The following is a 20,839-nucleotide window of genomic DNA, read 5'->3' on the forward strand; positions in this document are numbered from 1 at the left end:
GGTCAATGCTGAAGTATTTATTGAGCCCCCCCCGTGCCCGGTGTGGGGCGGGGGGCAGCAGCATATCGCAATAAAGGGGGCACCGCGGGACACGGCTCTGGGCAGTTCTGTGCGTGTGGGGAGGGAAACTGAGGCACGGGGGGGGGGTGGGAGGGCTTGGGCATCCCCAGCCTGATTTGGGAGGGGGTCCTGAGCCCCTCAGAGGTAATGATGTGTGGGGAGGAGAAGGAATCTCTCTACACACCCCAACTCTTCACAGCCTTTATTGAGCAGCCCCTGTGCACAATTTGGGGGTGGGGGGGGCAGTGGGGTCTTCCCGCCCGCGGGCACCCTGCGACCCCCTGAACCCCCCCCTTATCACCCTGTGCCCCCAGGGCAGGGGGGCACTGCCAGCCCCTGCCCCAAAGTGCCTCCGGTGTCCCCAAGGCTCTGCCCCGGGGCGGGGGGAGGCATTGCCAGTGCCCCCCTCCCATTTTTACATCACAGTTTTGCTGAAACAGCGGCAAAATGGCTCGGAAATGGGGGGGGGGGGTCTGCACCCCCAGTGCTGGGGGGACCTGCCCCGCTGCTGGGCGCTGCTGTGAGGGGCTGGGGGGCTCAGCACCCCCCGGGCGCGGGGGGCTACCAGAGCACTGCGCTGTCCAGGTGCGAGAAGCCGGGGTCCAGGCGCAGCTTCCAGTAGGTGTGGTTGGTGACCCACGACTCCTTGCCACTGGCATCGGTCACACGCCTGGCACGGGGTGGGGGCACGGTTGGGACTCCCAGGGGGGGCTTCCCATTCCCTGAGAGCCCCACGTCCCCCTGAGAGCCCCCACGCTCCTCTGAACCATGAGGTCTCCAGAGGGTCTGGCCATTCCCCTAAAGCCCCCACATCTCCCTAAACCATGGGGTGCCCTCAGGACCCCCATGGGGAGGTTTCCCCATTTCCTGAGAGCCCCACATCCTCTTGAGCCTTGGGGTGCCCTCACGACTCTCATGGGGGGCTTTCTCCACTTCCTGAGACCCCCCTGAAAGTCCTACACCCTCTGAGCTATGGGGTTCTTTCAAGACTCCTGGGAAGGGTCTCCCCATCCCACAAGAGCCCCACATCCCACAAGAGCCCCACATCCCATAAGAGCCCCCCTGACCCTAGGGCTGCCCTCAGGACCCCCAGAAGGCCTCCCCACCCCCTGACCCGGGGGTCCCCAGCCCCGGGAGCCCCCAGACCTGAAGAAGCGGGCCTGGTGGGTGATGTTGTTCTCCTCCATGACGCGGCGCCGGTCGCGCTGCAGCTGCTCGATCTGGCGCTTCTGCGCCTCGGCCGCCGGCACGTTCCCCTCCTCCAGGTACCTGCGGGGACACGGGACACGGCAGTGACCCCCCGGGACACGGCAGTGACCCCCCGGGACACGGCAGTGCCCCCCGGCCCGGCCCCGGGGCGCTGCTCACCGCTGGTCCGGCCGCAGCCGCGTGTCCGTGGAGGGCAGCACCCGGCGCAGCTCCGGCGTCAGCTCGTTCAGCTCCAGCGCGAACTGCGTGAAGCCGTAGCTCCTCTCGTGGTCGCGGGGCATGGGGTCTGCGCGGGGGCGTGGGGGCGGTCAGAGAGCCCCCCAAAGGCAGGGGAGCCCCCCGGGCGGTGCCCCCGGTCCTTACTGGCTTTCCAGACGCACTGGCCCGGCGCGGGCCCGCGGCGCAGCCCCTCGTGCCACTTGCCCGCCAGGCGCTCCACGGCCGTCCCGGCGCGGCTCAGCACGGCGCCCTGCACCTCGTTGGCCCCCGCGCCCCAGTACCGGGCCTGCGGCGGCACCGGCGCTCAGCGGGGCCGGGAGCGTGGGGAGGGGTCAGCGGGAAAGGGTGGGGCTATGATGGCTGGGGTCATAGAGGAAGGGCGGGGCCGCTGGGAAGGGGTGGGGCCATGGGGAGAGGGTGTGGCTATGATAGGGTGGGGTCATAGGGAAAGGTGGGGTCCTAGGAAAGGGTGGGGCTGCTGGGAAAAGGGTGGGGCCAGGAGTGATGGGAGGAGCTTTCTGGAATTCAGGGGCACCATTGGGAAAGGGTGGGGCCGTAGGAAAAGGTTGGGGGCATGAGGAGGAATCTTCTGGAAAGGCTGGAGTAATTGGAAAAAGGCGTGGCCACTGGGAAAGGTGGGGTCACCGGGAGAGGGCGTGGCTATTGGAAAAAGGAGGGGCAATGAGTGACAGGTGGAGGCTTCTAGACAGGGTGGAGTCAATGGGAAAGGGCGGGGCTATGATGGGTGGGGTAATTTGGAAAGGGCGTGGCTACTGAGTAAAGGGTGGGGCCAGGAGTGATGGGCAGAGTAATTGGGAAAGGGCGGGGCACTAGGGGGCAGGGCTAATGGGAAGGGGCGGGGCCATAAGTGAGGGGTGGGGCCAGACAAGGGGCGGGGCAACAACACAGTGTTTAATTACCAATTCAGTGATAGGGTGGGGCCACACCTGATGGGGCGGGGTCAGGCCATAATAACACAGTGGGGCGGGGCTAGGCCATGATAACACAGTGAGGTGGGGCAAGACCACGATAACACATGAGGGGGCGGGGTCAGGCCACGATAACGCAGTGGGGTGGGGTCAGGGCAGTGTGGGCGGGGCCTGGGCAGGAAGGGGCGGGGCACACCTTGCAGAAGGTGAGCTTGCAGTGGTAGGAGGCGTCGCGCGTGTTGCGGATCAGCACCTCCCCGTAGTGCTCGATCCAGCGCGGCCCGCTCAGCACGTTGTGGATGCACGTGGTCACCTTGTTCCACTCGTAGTGGTCCCCGGTCCTGTGGGCAGCGCCCTCGAGGGTGGGCACAGAGGGCAGGGGGCACGGGGGTGGGGATATGGGGGTGCCCATCTGTGGGGCTGGGGTCTCACCTGGGCAGCTGGACATTGACGGTGCCCATGGGGACGATCTCCAGAGATTTGCCCCAGAATTTGTTCTTCCACCTCATGTCTGGAGGAGGAGGAGAAGGAGGAAGAGGAGGAGGAGGATGAAGTGAGACCCCCCCTGTCCCCCCGCCCTGGTGGGACCCTCCCAGTGCCCAACGCCCTCCTGGGCTCTCACCTTGCCAGAAGACAAAGTTGTCAGACTCAGCGTGGCAGGCGGAGATGGGAGGGTGGTGGGAGACCTGTGGGGACAAGGAGGGACATGCCAGCGCCCCGCCCAGCTCGGGGAGCCCCCCAGGACCCCTCCCCGTGCCCACCTGCTCGCTGATGAAGCGGAAGCCGCGGTCGGGCCGCACGCACTCGTAGGTCTCGCCCAGCACGGGGTTGAAGGGTTTGCTGCCCGCCCGGTAGTAGGTGGAGGCGTAGGCGGACACGGCGAAGGCGGCCACGTACACCTGTCACCATGTCACCGTGTCACCGTGTCACCGTGTCACCATGTCACCATGTCACCGTGTCACCGTGTCACCATGGCCACCGCGACGCTGTCACCACGCCCGGCACTGTGCCCTTCCCCATTCCCACAAGTCCCAGGACAGCCGTGTGTCCTCAAGCACCTCTGAGCCCACTAAATCCCCAAATTCTCCCTGTTCCCACATGACTTTGGGGTCCCCCGTGTCCTCAAAATCCTTAAATTCTCCCAGTCCTCACATAACCTCGGGGTCCCCACTGTCCCCAAAATCCTCAAATTCTCCCTGTTCCCACATAACCCCGAGTGTCCCCGAGTGCCCCCCAGTGTCCCGGCTCCCCCCAAGTGTCCCCATTGCCCCCCGGTGTCCCCTTTGCCCTGGTGTCCCCTTTGCCCTGGTGTCCCCTTTCCCCCCGGTGTCCCGGCTCCCCCCCGGTGCCCCCGGTGCCCCCTGACCAGGCGCTGCCGGGGGTCGCGGGCGCGGCTGGCCCTGTCCAGCAGCTCGCTGTACTCCAGCTCCTCGCAGAGGCGCTGCAGGGTGTTGAGCGGCTCGTTGAGCTGCACGGGCAGCGCCACGCGGGACAGGTCCTTGCCCACGCTGCTCCGCAGGAGCCCCCACAGGCTCACGTCCCCCGAGGGCGCGGGGGGCGCGGGCAGGCGGCTCCTCCGCCGCGGGTCCGGCCCCGGCAGCTCCAGCGGCGGCTCCAGCGGCGGCGGCTCCGCCGGCGGCCCCGGGCGCTCCGCTCCTGCCGGGCAGCGGCCGCTGGGACGGAGCCCCCCAATGCCCGGGGCTGTCGGGAGCAGAGCTGCCCCTTCCCCTCGGTTGCCCCGTCCCGTGTTCCCCTTTCCCGTGTCCGGAGCAGAGCTGCCCCTTCCCCTCGGTTGTCCCGTCCCGTGTTCCCCTTTCCCGTGTCGGGGAGCAGAGCTGCCCCTTGCCCCGTTCCCCCGTCCCGTGTTCCCCTTTCCCGTGTCGGGGAGCAGAGCTGCCCCTTGCCCCGTTCCCCCGTCCCGTGTTCCCCCTGTCGGGAGGCAGAGCCGCCTCCGCCTCGGTTCCCCCGTCCCGCACCTCCGCCGGTGCCCGCTCCCTCCCCGGTGCCCTCCCCGTGTCCCCAAAATCCTCAAAGTCTCCCTGTCCCCACACGTCCTTGGGCTCCCCGAAATCCCCAAACTCCCCAAGTCCCCTCATGTCCCCCAGACTCCCAGTGTCCCCTGAGCCTCCCCGTGCCCACCCTGCCCCCAAAGTCCCTCCTGTCCCCAAGCCACGCCCCCGCCCGGTGCTCCCCGTACCTGTCGGGGGGCGGCCCGGCCCCCCCGGCTCCGTGTTCTCCTCGCAGACGCTGGTGGTGACCTCGCTGATGCACGACTCGTCCTCCGAGGGCTGGGGGGGCGCAGGGACCGTCGGCGGCTTCGGGGGTCCCGGGGGGATGCGGGGGGGACCCCACGGAGGGGGCGCTACCGGGAAGGGCCCCCCCGGAAGGGCGGGAGGAGCCCCGGGATTGTGGGATGGGGGTGTCGGGATGGGGGAGCAGCGGCGGGGGCGGCACCGGAGCCGCCCCCGGGCTCAGAGACTGCGGAGACCCCGAGAGCGGGGAGGGAGGGGGCTGCGGGGGGGTGCGGGGGACACAGGGGGGAGCGGGGGGGGTCCGGGGGCTGGGGGGGACACCGAGAGGGGCTTTTGGACCGGCTAATGAGGTGGGACGGGGGAGAGAGAGGGGACAGATGAACCCAGAGCAGCGAGGGGTGGCGGGGGGTCCACAGAACCCCTCACCAGTAAAGAGCCCCCCACCAGCACAGCCCCCCACCAGCACAGCCCCCCGACCAGCAGAGCCCCCCAAGCCCCTCACCTCGTTCTCAGACGAGCTGGCCGAGAGGAAAACCTCGCAGGCATCGAAGAACTCGGTGTGCGAGTCGGCCAGCGAGACGATGCTGCGGTTGGAGAGCTGCTGCTCCCGGCCCTTGGCGGGCAGCGCGTCCGCCTGCGGGCACAGCCACGGGCTCAGCGCCCCCCGGGGGGGCCACAGCACCCCCAGAGCGCCCCTTCCCACCCCTGACCTCATCCGGGTGCAGCGAGGCGAAGGAGTCCAGGGTGGTGTCGGAGGAGACGGACAGCGAGTGGAAGCGGCGCAGGGCGGGCTGCGGGGAGGGCGAGGCTGAGCCGAGACCCCCGGCCAGGACAGGGCTGGGAGGGGCAGGGGACCCCCGGAGCAGCCCCCAGCCCCCCGCGCCCCTCACCCCGGCCAGTACAGGGCTGGCAGGGCCAGGAGACCCCCGGAGCAGCCCCCAGCCCCCCTCACCCCGGCGGTGCCAGGACAGGGCTGGGAGGGGCAGGACACCCCCAGAGCAGCCCCCCAGCCCCCCGCGCCCCTCACCCCGGCCGTGCCAGGACAGGGCTGGCAGGGCCGGGAGACCCCCGGAGCAGCCCCCAGCCCCCCGCGCCCCTCACCCCGGCCGTGCCCGCGCTGCCGGGCCGTGGGGCCGGGCCCTGCCGGTCCAGCGCCCGCCGCATCTCCTCCAGCCGCGCCCTCTCGGCCACCAGCGCCGCCACCACGCTGCTGAGCGAGCCGTGCACTGCCGGGGGACACGGTGCGGTCAGGCGGGGCCCCGGCACCCCGAACCCGCCCCGGGACCCCGAACCCGCCCCGGGACCCCAAACCGCCCCGGGACCCCCGCACCTTTCTGCGCCAGCACCCAGAAGCTGCGCTGCAGCTGGCTGTACTCCGGCGGCACGCTGAAGGGCAGCTGGCTCTGCGGCGCCTCCAGGTAGCGCGACAGGTTGGGGACAGAGCCGTGCAGCCGGCCCACCTGCGGGGACACGGCGCTCAGGGGGCTCTCCCGGGGGCTCCGTGCCCGGGCAGAGCTCGGGGCGGGGGTCCAGCTCACCCTCACCCTGCCGATGGTGTCGTCCTTGGCAAAGCTCTGCGTGCACCAGATCTTGGTGCTCCTCCGGCCCTTCTTGGGCCTCTCCGTGGCAGCCGAGGGCTGTGAGGGAGAGGAGGGGGCTGCAGCGGGACCCTCCCCAGCAAGGGGGGCCCGGGACCCCCTCTCTCACCCACCTGTCCCTCTCACCTGGCCGCCGGAGATGAGCGGCGCCGAGGGGATGCGGTGCAGGGCCTCCAGGTGCTGCAGCATGCCCGTCAGCTCCTGCAGCTTGGCCTGGCACTCCGACAGCTCTGCCGGGGGCACGGGGGTCAGGGGGGGCCACGGGGACCCTGCCCGGCCCCCCAGCCCCCTGGGGCCCCGCTCACCGGCCGAGCAGCGCTCCAGCCCCTCGCTGTCCTTCAGCCAGGCGTTCACCTTGTCCCGGGAGCTGGCCAGCGCGGACAGGGCAGGGGCACTGCCCGAGGGCAGCATCCGCGTCCACTGGCCCTGCACCGGGCACAGAGGGCATCGATCGTGTCAGGAGCCACCTGCCCAGGCCCTGCCCGGCGCTGCCACCCTCAGCTGTCACCCACCTGCGTGCTGGTCCCCGTGGAGCCCCCCGGGGGACACGGCCCCGGCCGCTCGCCGTGGTGGTGGGAGCACAGGCTGCTCACCCAGCTGGAGAACGCCTCCGGGGACTTGATCTGGGGACAGGCCCGGGTTGGAGGGGACAGCGCCTGATGTCCCAACCCCGCCCCAGCCCAGCTCCAGCCTCCCAGCGGCACCTTGAGGTGATAAATGTTGTCCTCCGTGTCCAGGTCAACCCTCTGCGCCTTCTTGTTGACGGACATGACGGACTGACGGACGTCGATGGCCCCGTGCAGCTTGCCCTTGAGCACCTGGGGAGCCCAGGACGCCTGTCAGGGCACAGAGCCCCCTCCTCAGGGGTGTCCCCAGCCCTGAGCCCCCGGGGGCTGCGCAGGCACAGCCTGGCACACACTCACGTCCTGGCGCGTGGTGGAATATTTCAGGATCCCGTTTTCCAGCACGAAGTACCGCTGGGGATGGAGGGGAAAGATTTGTTGGGGAGGGGGTGCAGACAGCAGCCCCTAGAGCCAGCCCCCCGCCCAAACCCTGCCAGGATCACGGCTCCTGGTGCCAGCTGTGCCCGTTACCTTGTGCCAGCCCTTCAGGGGCCATTTCCTCTTCTTGAGCAGGTACCCCTCGTGCCGCTGCGGCTGCTGCCCGGGGCTGCCCCGCGCCTCCTCCACCACCTCCCAGCTCTCCGAGCCCTGCGGGCACAGCGGGCAGCGCGGGGGTCCCTGAGCACCGGGGGCTGCTGCCCACCTTGTCCCCAGGCAGGGACACTCGGTACCCACAGCCCCCAGAGCCCCCCACATCCAGCGCAAACCCTCCGACCTGCTGCACGCTGCTGTGCTTGGAGGACACGGTGCTGTTGGAGCGGGACAGGGCCCTTTTCGGGGAGCTCGGGTCCTTCTCGTGGCTGCCCATGGCCGGCGAGCAGAGGGGGCGGCGGGCACCGGGCCGGGCCCCCGCTCCCGACGGGGCTGCGGAGCCGCTCCGGGCTCGGCCGTCACGGCGGGAGCCGCTGCGGGGAGGGCGCGGCCGGTCAGGGCGCTCGGGGCCGGCCCCGTGCCCGGCCCGCGGGGGGCTCTGCATGGCAGCGCCGCCGGCACCCAGAAACTTCTGCGTGAGCCGGAGCCTTTGACCCGGCAGCGTCACCGCGGCTGCTGTGCCACCCAGTCCGGGTCCAGAGTCCGGCCCCGCCGCCCCACGGCTGGCGAGCACGGGGCCAGGCTGGCACAGCCCCGGGTGACACCGGTACAAGGACCGGCACAGCCCGGGGGTGACACCGGGGCACAGGGCACCTGGGGCACAGCCCGGGGTGACACCGGTACAAACACCGGGCAGCACGGGGCCAGGCTGGCACAGTCCCGGGGGTGACACCGGTACAAACACCGGGCAGCACGGGGCCAGGCTGGCACAGTCCCGGGGGTGACACCGGTACAAGGACCGGCACAGACCCCTGCAAATCCCGGTGCGGCCGCTCGCCCTCCGGGCACGGCGTTTGCTCCCTTCGCCCTTCGCCATTCCGGAGGGGGAAACTGAGGCACGGGAAGCGTCTCCTGGCCTTGCCACCCCCCGGCGCTGTCCCTAACGGGCACCCATGGGTCGCGGCCGCCGCTGTAGGATGGATGCCGGGATAACCCCGGGACAGCGGCCAAGCCCCGGCGCCGGTGAGCACCGTGCCGGTAACGCGGCACCGTCACCGCCGTACGGATACGGTAACCACGGCACCGGCAGGCAGCCACGCCGCCTCAGATAACCCGGCACCGGTAACGGCGGCTCCGGGGGGAGGCACCGGGGCTCTCCCGGCTCCCTCCCGCGGATCGGTGCGGACGCCTCGCACCGGAGCGGGGCTGCGCCGGTACACCGGGGCTCTCCATCCCCCGGCCGGGCACAGCCCAGCCCGGTGTCCCCGCCCGGTGCCACCCCCCGGGGCAGCGGGGCCGGGGGTCGCGGGCCCGGCCGGAGCCTCCCCCGGTGCCGGTGCCGGTGCTCACCTGGGCGGGCGGCGGGCGGGCGGCGGGGGCCGGGCGCATCCTGCCCGGCGGCGGCGGCGGCAGGAAGCGGAACACGGAGGGCGGTCCGGAGCCGCTCGGCTCTGCCCCCTGCTCCGTGGAGGACCGGAGCCGCCAGCGCCGGGAGCGGCCAGCGCCGGGACACCGGGAGCGGCCGGGACACCGGGAGCGGCCGGGACACCGAGAGCGCCCGCACGGAACCGGGGCAGCTCCGGACCCCAGCGAGAGCAGCCTCGCGGAAAGGGGCGGGGAGAGGCAGCGCCGCACGGGGGTCCCGGGGACCACCGACCCACGGGGTCCCGGGGATCACCGACCCACGAGAATGCCGTGAATCACCGACCCGCGGGGGTCTCAGGATGGATGTCCGAGGCTCTCAGGATCATCATCCCGTGCGTGGCTTGGGGATCGCCAACCCACGGGGGTCTCAGGGATCACTGACCCACCGGCATCCCGGGAATCCTCAGCCCACGGGGGTCTCAGGATCATCATCATCATCCCGTGGGGGTCTCGGGGCTGGTTATCCCATGGAAATCCCGGGAATCAGCACCCCACGGGGATCCCGGGAGTCACTGACCCGCGGGGGTCTCAGGATGGATATCTGAGGGTCTCGGGACCATCATCCCATGGGGATCCCGGCAATCACCGCCCCATGGGGGTGTCTGGGCCCACCCCTCCAGGTGGTCCCGGGGCATTCCCAGCCCCAGCTCTGCTCCCCCGGACCCCCAGAGCAGCCCTGGTCTCTCCCCCCACCCTCGGGGGGCAGGACCACCCCCCAAAATCACAGACGGGGCCTCGGCATCTCCACACGGACACTTTAATGGGCAGGACAGGGAGCCGGGCTGGGGCGGTGTCACAGCACAGCCCCATCCCCAAGGCATCGGGATGGGAGTGCCCAAATCCCCCTGCAGGGTCCATCCCGCTCCTCCTCCTGCTCTGGCTGCTCCCAGAGACCCCCGACCACAGCTGGAATGACCACAGCTGGAACGACCACAGCTGGAATGACCACAGCTGGAACGCTGCTGCCACGATCCCAAGGGAGCACAGGGGAACGGCCACGACTCCCTGCGGGACTGGGGGGGCACAGGACCCTCAGTGCCAAACCCCCAGCCCCAATTCTCCGTGGAGCTGCAGAATCCCATGGGGATTGTGTCCCTGAGCCTCCAACCCCTCATCCAGGGGGCTCCCTGTTTCCCGTGGCCAGGGAAGGAGCCGGTTCCCGTTCCCGGTGTCACTGATTCCCGGTGCCCGGGCCCCGCAGGGAAGGATCCGGTTCCCGTTCCCGGTGTCACTGATTCCCGGTGCCTGGGCCCCGCAGGGAAGGAGCCGGTTCCGGTTCCGGTTCCCGGTGTCACTGATTCCCGGTGCCCGGGCCCTGCAGGGAAGGAGCCGGTTCCCGTTCCCGTTCCCGTTCCCGGTGTCACTGATTCCCGGTGCCCGCGCCCCGCAGGGAAGGAGCCGGTTCCGGTTCCCGTTCCCGTTCCCGGTGTCACTGATTCCCGGTGCCCGGGCCCCGCAGGGAAGGAGCCGGTTCCCGTTCCCGTTCCCGGTGTCACTGATTCCCGGTGCCCGCGCCCCGCAGGGAAGGAGCCGGTTCCGGTTCTGGTTCCGGTTCCCGGTGTCACTGTTTCCCCGGGCCCGGGGGAGGCTCCGCGGCCCCGCCCGCGCCCCGCAGGTGCCGCATGTGCTGCTCCAGGAGCGCCGCCAGGTGCGCGGGGCCGCGCTGGAGCAGGGAGCAGGTCTGCGAGGGCAGCACCGACAGCGCCGCCACCGTCTGGCCCTGGCACACCTCCAGCGGCGGCAGCCGCGCCACGCTCTCCACGCCCTGCCGGCTCAGGATGGTGTCGTCGATGCAGGCGCCTGGAAAAGGGAGCTGGGCATGGAACTGCAGAGCCCCACGGGGAGGGACTGCTGGATCCTGCCCTGCCCTGTCTGCATGGAGGCAGCTCCGTCAGGGGCCTCATTCCCAGCCCTGGGCTCCCACTCCCATCCCATTCCCCAACTCCCATTTCCATTCCCCTATTCCCAGCCCCATTCCCCCACTCCCATCCCTATTCCCCCATTCCCATCCCCATTCTCCCATTTGCAGCCCCGTGTCCCCATTCCCATTTCCATTCCCCCATTCCCCCATTCCCATCCCCATTCCCCCATTCCCAGCCCCATGCCCCCATTCCCAGCCCCATGCCCCCATTCCCAGCCCTATTCCCCCATTCCCATCCCCGTGTCCCCATTCCCAGCCCCATGCCCCCATTCCCATTTCCATTCCCCCATTCCCAGCCCCGTGCCCCCATTCCCAGCCCCGTGCCCCCATTCCCAGCCCCGTGCCCCCATTCCCATTTCCATTCCCCCATTCCCAGCCCCATGCCCCCATTCCCAGCCCCATGCCCCCATCCCCATTCCCCCATTGCCAGCCCTGGATGAGCCCCCCAAGCACCATTCCCATCCCCATTCCCCCACTCCCAGCTCCGTGGGGAGCAGGGCAGGCTCTCACCCAGCAGGATGATCTGGGGCACCCCCTTGAGCACTCTCAGCATCTCCCTGGCCCGCGGCTCCGGGCTCACCAGCAGGATGTTCCTGCACACGAACAGCGGCAGCAAATTCCTGAGCTTGGACTGCGCCAGCACCGGCCGGGCAACCTGGGACAGAGCCTGGCGTGAGACCTGGGGCCACTGGGACACCCCCAGAGCCCCTGGGACACCCCCAGAGCCCCCCGAGGCCCAGCCCCACCTCGTTGAGCACGAACTTGACGTGGATGTCGTGGCGGCGCAGGAAGTGCCGCAGCGTGGCCATGTCCTCGTCGGCCATGGCGTTGTACTGGCACACGGCCACCATGCGGCTGGCACGGAGCGTGGCCTCCAGCTGGGCACGCAGCACGCGGGCATAGCCGTCCTCCTGGGGACACACAGTGTGTGGGGACACCAAATGTGGCTGTGGGACAGGGCACAGCCCCGGTGTCACAGCACCCATGCACAGCCATCATCCTGGGTACACCGAATGTGGCAGATGGGGACAGGGGGACAGTGAGACCCCTGGTGTGATCCTGCACCTGGAGGGGCTGGGGGGAGATGGTCCCAAGGATTGTGAGGTGGTGCTGTGGGTTTTGGGGTGTTCCCATGGATCTCAAGGTTTTCTCATGGATCTCGATGTGTTCCCATAGATCTTGAGGTGATCCCATGGATCTTGAGGTGATCCCATGGATCTTGAGGTGATGCAAAGGATCTCGAGATGATCCCATGGATCTCAAGGTGCCCCCCCCGGATCTCAAGGTGTTGCCATGGATTTTGAGGTGTTGCTATGGATCTCGATGTGTTCCCATGGATTTCAAGGTGATCCCATGGATCTCTCGAGGTGTTCCTGTAGATCTTGAGCTGCCCCCATGGATCTCGAGGTGATCCCATGGATCTTGAGGTGCCCCCCCGGCTCTCAAGATCCCACACATGGGATCTCACCGGTTTCCCAGCCCCCTATCCCACCCCATGGGGTCACACCCTTCCACCAGCTCCAGCAGGGCTGTGTCCCCCACCCATGCCCTCTCCCGGTGGAACCCCCCATGGAGCTGTGCCATCCCATCCCATCCCATCCCATGCCGTGCCGTGCCATGCCATGCCGTGCCGTGCCGTGCCGTACCTCCTGCTGTCGTGGCGCCGGCCGGGGCAGGCAGCGGGGCGGCACCGCGGGCCGCGGGGGCAGGTACTCGGTCAGGGCCAGCAGCTTCTGCCGCTGGAAGTGCATGGCCTTCCAGTGCCGCGTCACCGCCTTGGAGCCGTGCCGCAGCAGCTGCAGGGCGGGCAGCCAGCCTGCGGGACAGCATTCAGCATCGGTACGGGCACTGATACCGGTACCGATACCGGCACCGGGCAGCCAGCCTGCGGGACAGGGCTCCGCATGGGTACCGGCACCGGTACGGGCACCGGGCTGCCCAGGGCTGCGGGGCAGCGCTCAGCACTGGCACCGGCACTGACACCGGGCTGCCCAGGGCTGCCTCAGACCCAGCCCCAGTCCAGGCCCCGGTTCCTGATCGTGCCCCGGACCCGCTCACGTTCCCGGTCTCCTTCCCATTTCAAGCCCCTGTCCCACTCCCGTTCCCATTCCAAACCTCCATCCCAGTCCTGTCCCACTCCCATTCCTGTCACTGTCCCGTTCTCCCTCCCATTCCTATTCTTGTCCCTTCCCAACCCCACGCCCGTTCCCATTCCTGTCCTGCTCCAATTCCCACTCCCGTTTCCATTCCCGTTCCAGGCCCCTGTCCCGTCCCATGCCCAGGCCCCTGTCCCAGCCCCGTTCCCGTTCCCGTTCCCGTCTCTCACCCCGCCGCCATCGCGTCCCGCCACTACTGAGCGCCGCCATCTTGGTCGCGCCGGCGCAAGGGCCTATCGGAAGGTGGAGGATCGTCACTTCTGGTGCGCCTGTCTCCATAGCAACGGCGTGACGCGGCCTGGGCGCGGCCTGGTTGCTCGGATCGGGGGCACTGAACCCCCCAAAGTGAGGGACACTGAGCCCCAAACCCGGGAACCGCTCCCGGTGAGCCCCCTGGCCCTTCCGGGGGTCTCTGAGCCCCAAACCCGCGGTACCCGGTCCTGCTGAGCAGCAGTGGCTCCATCTCAGGGGTCTCTAAGAGCCCCCATCCAGCGGGGCCTGGTCCCGGTGACCCCCCAGCCCCATCCCGGGGGTCTCTGAGATCCCCATACCGGGGCTCTCGGTATCACTGATGCCTGCAATGCCAGTGCCATAATCCCCCTGGGTACAGAGCCCCTCTGCCCCCCGTGGGGTCCCACCCCAGCAATCCCCAGTGACATCCCAACCCACAGGATTGTCACCCTCTGTTCCCTCAGAGCCTGCTCCTCCATCACCCCTGAGAGGGGACAAGGACCCCCAGGCCACTGCGCCATGGCTGAGCAAGGGGACGCCCTTTGTGGGGGTGAGTGAGGCACTGGGGGGCTCCTCCCTGCAGGAGGGGCTGCCCCTGCCCTGGACCCCCACTCTGAATCCCCGCAGCCCCCGAGGAGCCGCAGCCCCCAGGAGTGACCCTCAGTGACAGCCTCATCTCCACCCGCACACGGTGAGGACCCCCAGAGCCCCCCGGGTGGGCAGAGAGGGGGCTCAGGGCACCCCAAAACCCCCCTGTGTCCCCTATAGCTCCACGGGGCCGCTGCCCACCGGCACCCTCCGCTTGGACCGGGAGAACATCTCCTGCATCGGGAAAACCCGCGGGCAGGAAGGGATCCACAGCCTCTACCTGCAGCAGGTACGGAGCTGGGGGGCACGGACAGCCCAGTTCTGATCCCACAGACACCCCAGGCCTGATACTGGGGGCACAGAGACCCCAATTCTGATACTGGGGGCACACAGACCCCAGTTCTGATCCCACAGACACCCCAGTTCTGCTCCTGGTTTCCCTCCCCAATCTCCAGAAGGGAACAGTTTCCCTCCACCCTTGAGGGTTTTGTCCCAGTGTCCCCCCAGTCCCACCATGGAGGTCTCGGAGCCTCCCCCCATTCCACCCCCCCTGGGATTCCAGTGTTCCCAAACCCACATGAGGGTAACTCAGGTCAGGGCCCTGAATTCTGGGATATTTGCATGTCCCCCCCACACCAGAATCTCCTGTGTTGCCCCCAGGATTGGTTGGAGCAATCCCAGAGTGTTCCCAAAATGTGAATTTTCAGTCAGCAAGCAAAACAAACAAAAACCAAAAAAAACCAAAACAAAACAAAACCAAACTAAAAAAAAAAAAAAAAAAAAAAACAAAAACAAAGAAACCACCACCCCATGTTGGTTTTTTTTTGTTTTTGGCGCGTTTTTTCCTCTATTTTATTTTCCAGAACCAAATTGAGAAGCTGGAGAACCTGGAGTGCTTCCCCAACCTGAGGTACATCAGGAGGGCTGGGGCAGGGCTGTGACACCCCCTGCCCCTCCTGGGGGGCTGTGACACCCCCTGCCCACCCTCCTGAGCCCCGCAGGTTCCTGTGCCTGGCTGGCAACCGCATCCAGAGGGTGCAGAACCTGCAGGGGCTGCTCCAGCTCAGCCTCCTGGACCTGTCCCACAACCTGATCCAGGTGCTGCACACAGGTGGGAGCAGGGACCCCTCGGGGGGGCTGCACTCCCACTCCCGCCCTCCTGCCTCAGTTTCCCTGGCTTTGGGGGTTGTCTCAGCAGCAAGGGGAGCTGGGGGATTTGGGGAGCAGGGATTTTGGCTTCCAGCTCAGCCCCTGTGCCTTCCCTCTGTTTGGGGGCTGTCTCAGGATTGAGGGGAGCTGGGGAATTTGGGGAGCAGGGATTTTGGCTCCCAGCTCAGCCCCCTGTGCTTTCCCTGCTCTCTCTTGTGCTTTCCCTCTATTTGGGGTTGTCACAGCAGCAAGGGGAGCTGGGGGATTTGGGGAGCAGGGATTTTGGCCCCCAGCTCAGCCCCCTGTGCTTTCCCTGCTCTCTCCTGGCAGAGGAGCTGCCCCGCAGCCTGCGCATCCTGGACCTGGCAGGGAACCAGTGCACCCAGCAGGAGGGATACAGGTGGGGCACGAGGGCAAAACAGCCCCCCAAAACCTGGGAGAGTCTCGGGGTGACCTGATTGTGGCCTTTCAGTACCTGCTAGAGGGCTGGGAAAGGGATTCTGGACAAAAGGGGAATGGATTCACATTGCCAGAGGGGATCTGGGGAAGGAACCCCTGGGTGGGATGGGATTCCCAGGGGAGCTGTTGGTGCCCCAGGGTCCCTGGCAGTGTCCCAGGACGGTTTGGAAAGTGGGATGTGTCACTGGGTGGAACTGGAGGGGATTTAAGGTCCCTTCCCTCCCAAACCACTCCATGAAATGTCAAACACAGCGTGGCCCTCCAAACCCCAAGTATCTGAATCCCTGCTCTCCAAACCCCACGGATCTGACTCTCTCCTCTCCAAACCCCAGGGATCTGAATCCCTGCTCAAACCCCAGGGACTGAATCCCTGCTCAAACCCCAAGGATCTGACTCTCTCCTCTGCAAACCCCAGGGATTTGAATCTCTCCTCTCCCCGCTCAGGCTCTGGGGGGCTGAGGGAGGACGGGACCCCCACTCCCAATCCCACAGCTGCAGGAAATTTGGTTTTTCCTCCCGTTTCCCCACAGGGACAGGGTGCTGGCAGCGCTGCCCCAGCTCCTGCAGCTGGACTCCCAGCCCGTGCGGGCAAGCACGGCCGAGGAGGAGGGAGAAGGAGGCTCCTGCAGCAGCGAGGATGAGGAGGATGAGGATGAGGAGGAGCTGCTGGCGGCGCTCAGGGCTCCCTTCACGGTGGACAGAGGTGCCCGGGGGGGTCAGGGCACGCGGCACGGTGCCAGGGGCTGGCAGTGCCAGCTCTCCTGGAGCTGCCGTCCCTCGGGGCAGGTTTCCTGGGGGATCTGCGCCGGGAGCTGGCGGAGCGGGCGCGGCTGCGGCGGGCCCTGAGCCTGGAGGAGCACCGGGCGCGCCTGGAGGAGCTGCAGGAGCTGCTGGGCCCGGGGCACCCGGGGCAGGGCGGCGCGGCCCCGCCGGGTCCCCAGCGCTGTCCCCAGGGCCACCCCGGGGCTCCGCTGTCACCGGGGCGGGCACCCAGCGGCTCCAGCCAGCCCCCGGGCCAGGCTCTGCAGAGAGAGAGCCGTGCCGGGGGAGCGGGAAATGGGCTGCAGGGATCCCAAACACCCCGCAGCAGCCAGGAATAAAGAGTTTATTCCCACCCCAGTCCAGCCTGGTGCCACCCTGAGGGGCTGGGAATGGGGAAAGCACACACAGTGGGGTGGGCAGGACCCCCAATCCCATCCCATATCCCATACCCCACATCCCACATCCCAATCCTTCCCCTCACACCCCATTCCAGCCTGAGCTCACTGCTCCAGGGCCAACGGGGGGCTGGGACCCACTCAGGGAGCCAGCAAGAGTCAGGGCTGGGCTCTGGGAATGATTTGGGATTCCCTGTCCATGACAAACACCATGGGGCACCCGGGCCCACCCACCTGTGGGGTTCAGGTGTAGAACTTCATCTCGGCCTCCACGCAGTCCAAGAAGAGGTCGGCCAGCTCCTGGGGGCTGGGGCTGACGGTGCCCTGCAGCAGCTCCCGCATGCCCTGCAGGCCCTGCTGCTCCAGCGCCTGCAGCGTGCCCAGGAGCCGCTGGCCCCGCTCCTGCAGGGATCAGGGACGGGTCAGGGGGTCCGGAATGGGATCAGAGAGATCAGAGCTTGATCCAATCCAGGGTGGGGCCAGAGAGATCAGGGAGTCTGGTCCAATCCGGAGTGGGATCAGGGAGCTCAGAGCTTGATCCCATTGCAGGGAGGGGTCAGAGAGATCAGAGCTTGATTCCACTGCAAGGTGGGGAAGGGTCTGAAAGATCTATGGGGTCTGTGGGGTCTGAAGGGTCTGTCAGGTCTCTGAGCTCTGTGGGGTCTGTGGGGCCTGTGGGATCTGCAGGGTCTGCAGGGTGTGTAGGATCCGTGGGGTCTTTGGGATCTGTGAGGTCTGGGGGGTCTGTGGGGCCTGTGGGATCTATGGGATCTATGGGCTCTGTGGGGTCTGTGGGGTCTCTGGGCTCTGTGGGCTCTGTGGGATCTATGGGCTCTGTGGGGTCTGTGGGCTCTGTGGGCTCCCTGGGATCAGCAGGCTCTGCGGGGAGTGCCGGTACCGGGTCGCGCTCCATGAGCTCCAGCGCCGCCTGGTGCCGCCGGTACAGCTCGTGCCGCCGATCCACGGAGCTGCGGAAGCGCGGGATCTGCCGGGCGGGATCCTGCGGGAAGCTCGGGGAGCGCACCTGCGGCGCCGCCCGGACGCCGGCCACGAACACGAAGGGCTTGAACACGGACCTGGGGAGGGCCGGGGGTCACAGGGCAGCTCCGGGGCAGCGCCGCGTCCCGGGCCCGCCGCGGGCTCTGCTCACCGGGACGGGTCCGGCGTGCCCGTGAGGAAGTGCACGCAGGGCAGCGCGGGGTCGCGGGGCAGCACGGACACCATGCTGCCCGCCGTGCGGAACCCCGCGCTGTCCACGCAGATCCCGCCGGCCTTGTCCCGCAGGATGGACATCAGCGTCTCCTCCGTGATGTGACCTGCGAGGACAGGGACACCTCAGCACTGCCAGCCCGGCCCTGGGCAGCGGGGACACACTGGGGTGGCATTGGGGATGCACTGGGGTGAGCTGTGGGTGGCTGTCCCCATGCCCTGTCCCCATCCCCGTCCCCACCTGAGTGCTGCCACAAGAGCTCCATGCCAGCCCTTTGGGAGCGATGGATCAGTGTCCCCATCCCTCTCCCTGTCCTTTCCCCATCCCTGTCCTCATCCCCATTCCTGTTCCCATTCTTCTCGTTCCCATCCTGTCCCCATCCCTGTCCTATCCCCCTTCCTGTCTCTGTCATGTTCCTATCCCCCTGTCCTTGTCCTGTCCCCATCTCTGTCCCCATGCTGTCCCCACCCCACCCCATCCCCACGCTGTCCCCACGCCATCCCCACCTGTCCCCACCTGCGTGCCGCTGCAGCAGCTCCGTGCCCGCTCTCAGCCGAGCCCTGGCAGCCTCCATGCGCGGGGGCTCCTTCTCCAGGGAGAATGCCCGGGCGAAGCTGAACTCGCCGTGCCCGCTCCACCAGCCCTGGCTGCGCGCCCGCTCCCGCAGCCCCGGGTGCTCCGCCGTGATCTCGCTGCCGATGCTCAGCTGGTTGGAGATGTTGCGGCTGCCCTCTGTGCCAGGGGAGCCTGGGGGTCACTCGGGGGGCTGTGAGACCCCCCCGGTGCCCATGGTGCCCCCCAATACCCCCGGTGCCCGCTCACCGCGGATCCGCTGCGCTGCCCAGTAGCGCCCGGCGGTCTCCAGCAGCCAGGCCTCGTTGCGGTCGGCCAGCAGGAAGGTGTTGTGGTACACGAAGGGCTCCGGCTGCTCCTTGCAGCTCCCGCCCTGCCCGTGGCGCTCCAGCAGCGCCGTCATCACCTCCAGCGCCTCCCGGGCCGAGCTGCCCCGCTCCAGACCCAGCCTGTGCCAGCAGGGCCGTCAGACAGAGCCGGGGCTGGGCACGGGGCTGTTCTCATCATCCTCAGCATCCTCATCATCCTCACCATGGGCACATGGGGACACGGGGCATCCTCATCATCCTCACCATCCTCACTGCCCAACACTCACCATCATCACCATTCTCACTGTTCTCACCCTCCTCACCCTCCTCCCCTCGCTCCCCCTGCTCACCTGACCAGGTCCATGCCCAGCAGCGCCTCGGCCTCGCCCAGCGGCTCGCGGGTCCACACGCCCTCGTTGCCCACGCAGACCCCGCAGTCGTTGGCGCCCATCTCGGCCCCCCAGAGCCAGGCGGGGCGGCTCAGCACCACGGCGTGGGTGCGCTCTGCCTGCTCGATCTGCACGTACGTGCACTGCGGGGACACGCGGGGACACGGGTGACACTGGTGACACCAGCACCCTCAGTGCTCTCAGCCACCCTGGCACACAAGGGTGACACCTGGCATGCTCAGTGCCCTGTCCCCTCAGCCACCCTGGCACACAGGGGTGACATGGATATGGAGGTGACACCTGGCACACTGAGTGCCCTGTCCCCGCAGCCACCCTGGCACACAGATATGACATGGATATGGAGGTGACACCTGGCACACTGAGTGCCCTGTCCCCGCAGCCACCCTGGCCCTGCACACTGTGGTGACACACTCGGGTGAGCTGGCACCGGACGCCCTGACCCCGCAGCCCCTTTGGCCCCAGCACGGTCTCACCTGGACCTTGTCCCCAGGCCGGTGGGTGGCGGCGGGGACATAGACGATCTCCTGCACCTCGTCCCGGGGCCGGTCGGCGTTCTTGGCGAAGATGACGGCGGGGAACGCCGTGTGCGGGGGCATGGCCACGAAGCAGTCGCAGGACGAGGGCACCGGGCCGTGCTCCGCCATCCTAAACTGGGTCAGGGCGGGCACCGAGGGCGATGTCAGCCCCCTGTCCCCGCTGTGTCCCCAGGGTGGCTCTGGGGCGGGCATGGAGGGGCTGCCGTGGTCCCTGAAACCTGGGGGACATCAGGGACCCCATGGCGGGGTGACCTGGGGGCACCCCCGCCCCGGGACCCCGCAGCTCCGCACCGACCGCAGCCCCGGGAACGGGGACCCCCCAGCACCGACCGCGGACGAGACCCCCTCCCTCCCTCCCAGCGCCGGTAACCGGGACCCCGCGGGGCCCTCCCGTCCCCACGGACCTGCCGCTGCTTCCGCGCCTCCTCCGCCGCTGCCCGGGCCCGCCCCGGCCCGCCCTGTCCAGCCCCGGCCGTGCGACGGCGGCGCCCGGTGGCCGGAGGCCGCACGGCGGCGGCAGCGGCGGGGACCGGCACCGGCACCGGGACTGGCACCGGGACCGGCACCAGGATGGCACCGGCACCGGGACCCGCGTGGGTCGGGGTGGGAATTTCCCAAAAGAACCCTGGGTCGGGGATCCCAATTTTCCTCCCCTGGGGCAGGGACGGTGTGCTGGAGGTTCCCGTGGGTCAGAGCCCCCCGTGGGCATCACCCCCGTGGGCATCACCCCGCCCAGCCCGTGTCACCCCCACACCCCGCAGCTCCCGGGGTCCCCCCGTGCTGGGAAGCCTTGGAGAGCCGAGGCAAAACTGGGGGACCCCTGAGCCCCTGGGTGGGGATGGTTTGGGGTCGGGATCCCACACCCCTGAGCCCCTTAGAATGAATGATTTGGGGTCGAGATTATGGACCCCTGGGTCCTTGGTGGGGATGGTTTGGGGTCGGGATTCCAGACCTCCGAGCCCCTTGAAATAAATTATTTGGGGTCAGGATACCGGACCCTCAGGTCCTTGGCAGGGCTGATTTGGGGTCGGGGTGCTGGACCCGTGGGTCCCTTGGTGGGGACAATTTGGGGTCGGGGTTTCAAACCCCTGAGTCCCTCGGCAGGGCTGATTTGGGGTCGGGGTTCCGGACCCCCGAGCCCCTCGGCCGGGCCTATTTGGGGTCGGGGTTCCGGACCCCTGAACCATTTGACAGGGCTGATTTGGGGTCGGGGTCTCGGACCCCCGCGTCCTTGGGCAGGGATGGAGCCGGAGAGCCGGAGCGTGGAAAACACGCGGCGTTTATTGCAGTACAAA

At 68.3% G+C, this 20,839-nt stretch overlaps 4 protein-coding genes across 8 annotated transcripts; 1 reads left to right on the forward strand and 3 right to left on the reverse strand.

Moving 5' to 3' along the window:
• Positions 1–241: 241 nt before the first annotated feature.
• OSBPL7 (oxysterol binding protein like 7) lies at positions 242–9,102 on the reverse strand. 2 transcript variants are annotated; one of them, XM_074557607.1, is made up of 23 exons: positions 8,772–9,102; positions 7,606–7,795; positions 7,362–7,478; positions 7,191–7,244; positions 6,972–7,085; positions 6,780–6,890; positions 6,573–6,693; positions 6,394–6,497; positions 6,208–6,306; positions 6,000–6,129; positions 5,771–5,895; positions 5,380–5,460; positions 5,172–5,303; positions 4,615–4,705; positions 3,784–4,073; positions 3,179–3,316; positions 3,040–3,103; positions 2,850–2,928; positions 2,614–2,758; positions 1,633–1,774; positions 1,429–1,555; positions 1,207–1,329; positions 242–730 (listed from the first exon to the last, which is right to left on the reverse strand). In XM_074557607.1, the coding sequence occupies exons 2-23, from the start codon at positions 7,696–7,698 to the stop codon at positions 622–624; spliced, it is 2,589 nt and encodes an 862-aa protein (XP_074413708.1). In that variant the 5' UTR covers positions 7,699–7,795; positions 8,772–9,102; the 3' UTR covers positions 242–621. The 2 variants fall into 2 exon arrangements, with proteins under 2 accessions (XP_074413708.1, XP_074413709.1); XM_074557608.1 differs by having other exon boundaries at positions 243–730; positions 6,214–6,306; positions 8,772–8,898.
• A 1,171-nt stretch (positions 9,103–10,273) lies between these two features.
• MRPL10 (mitochondrial ribosomal protein L10) lies at positions 10,274–13,148 on the reverse strand. Its single transcript, XM_074557654.1, has 5 exons — positions 13,094–13,148; positions 12,414–12,583; positions 11,514–11,678; positions 11,278–11,422; positions 10,274–10,646 (listed from the first exon to the last, which is right to left on the reverse strand). Exons 1-5 carry the CDS (start codon positions 13,131–13,133, stop codon positions 10,408–10,410), a joined length of 759 nt encoding a protein of 252 aa, XP_074413755.1. The 5' UTR covers positions 13,134–13,148; the 3' UTR covers positions 10,274–10,407.
• Positions 12,578–16,713, forward strand: LRRC46 (leucine rich repeat containing 46). The gene is made up of 9 exons (XM_074557652.1): positions 12,578–13,307; positions 13,619–13,704; positions 13,782–13,845; positions 13,923–14,031; positions 14,606–14,652; positions 14,744–14,853; positions 15,222–15,291; positions 15,881–16,053; positions 16,137–16,713. Exons 2-9 carry the CDS (start codon positions 13,674–13,676, stop codon positions 16,448–16,450), a joined length of 918 nt encoding a protein of 305 aa, XP_074413753.1. The 5' UTR covers positions 12,578–13,307; positions 13,619–13,673; the 3' UTR covers positions 16,451–16,713.
• On the reverse strand, positions 16,061–20,037 carry SCRN2 (secernin 2). Of its 4 annotated transcripts, none has more exons than XM_074557648.1 (9): positions 19,949–20,012; positions 19,482–19,762; positions 18,949–19,130; positions 18,540–18,739; positions 18,234–18,449; positions 17,658–17,823; positions 17,406–17,583; positions 16,742–16,909; positions 16,061–16,198 (listed from the first exon to the last, which is right to left on the reverse strand). In XM_074557648.1, the coding sequence occupies exons 2-8, from the start codon at positions 19,734–19,736 to the stop codon at positions 16,751–16,753; spliced, it is 1,356 nt and encodes a 451-aa protein (XP_074413749.1). In that variant the 5' UTR covers positions 19,737–19,762; positions 19,949–20,012; the 3' UTR covers positions 16,061–16,198; positions 16,742–16,750. The 4 variants fall into 4 exon arrangements, with proteins under 4 accessions (XP_074413749.1, XP_074413750.1, XP_074413751.1 ...); XM_074557649.1 differs by lacking the exon at positions 16,061–16,198 and adding an exon at positions 16,235–16,372 and having other exon boundaries at positions 19,482–19,658; positions 19,949–20,037; XM_074557650.1 differs by lacking the exon at positions 16,061–16,198 and adding an exon at positions 16,235–16,372 and having other exon boundaries at positions 19,482–19,653.
• Between the last annotated feature and the right edge of the window lie 802 nt (positions 20,038–20,839).

This window comes from Zonotrichia albicollis, chromosome 23, assembly GCF_047830755.1.
Source record: "Zonotrichia albicollis isolate bZonAlb1 chromosome 23, bZonAlb1.hap1, whole genome shotgun sequence".
NCBI lineage: Eukaryota > Metazoa > Chordata > Aves > Passeriformes > Passerellidae > Zonotrichia > Zonotrichia albicollis.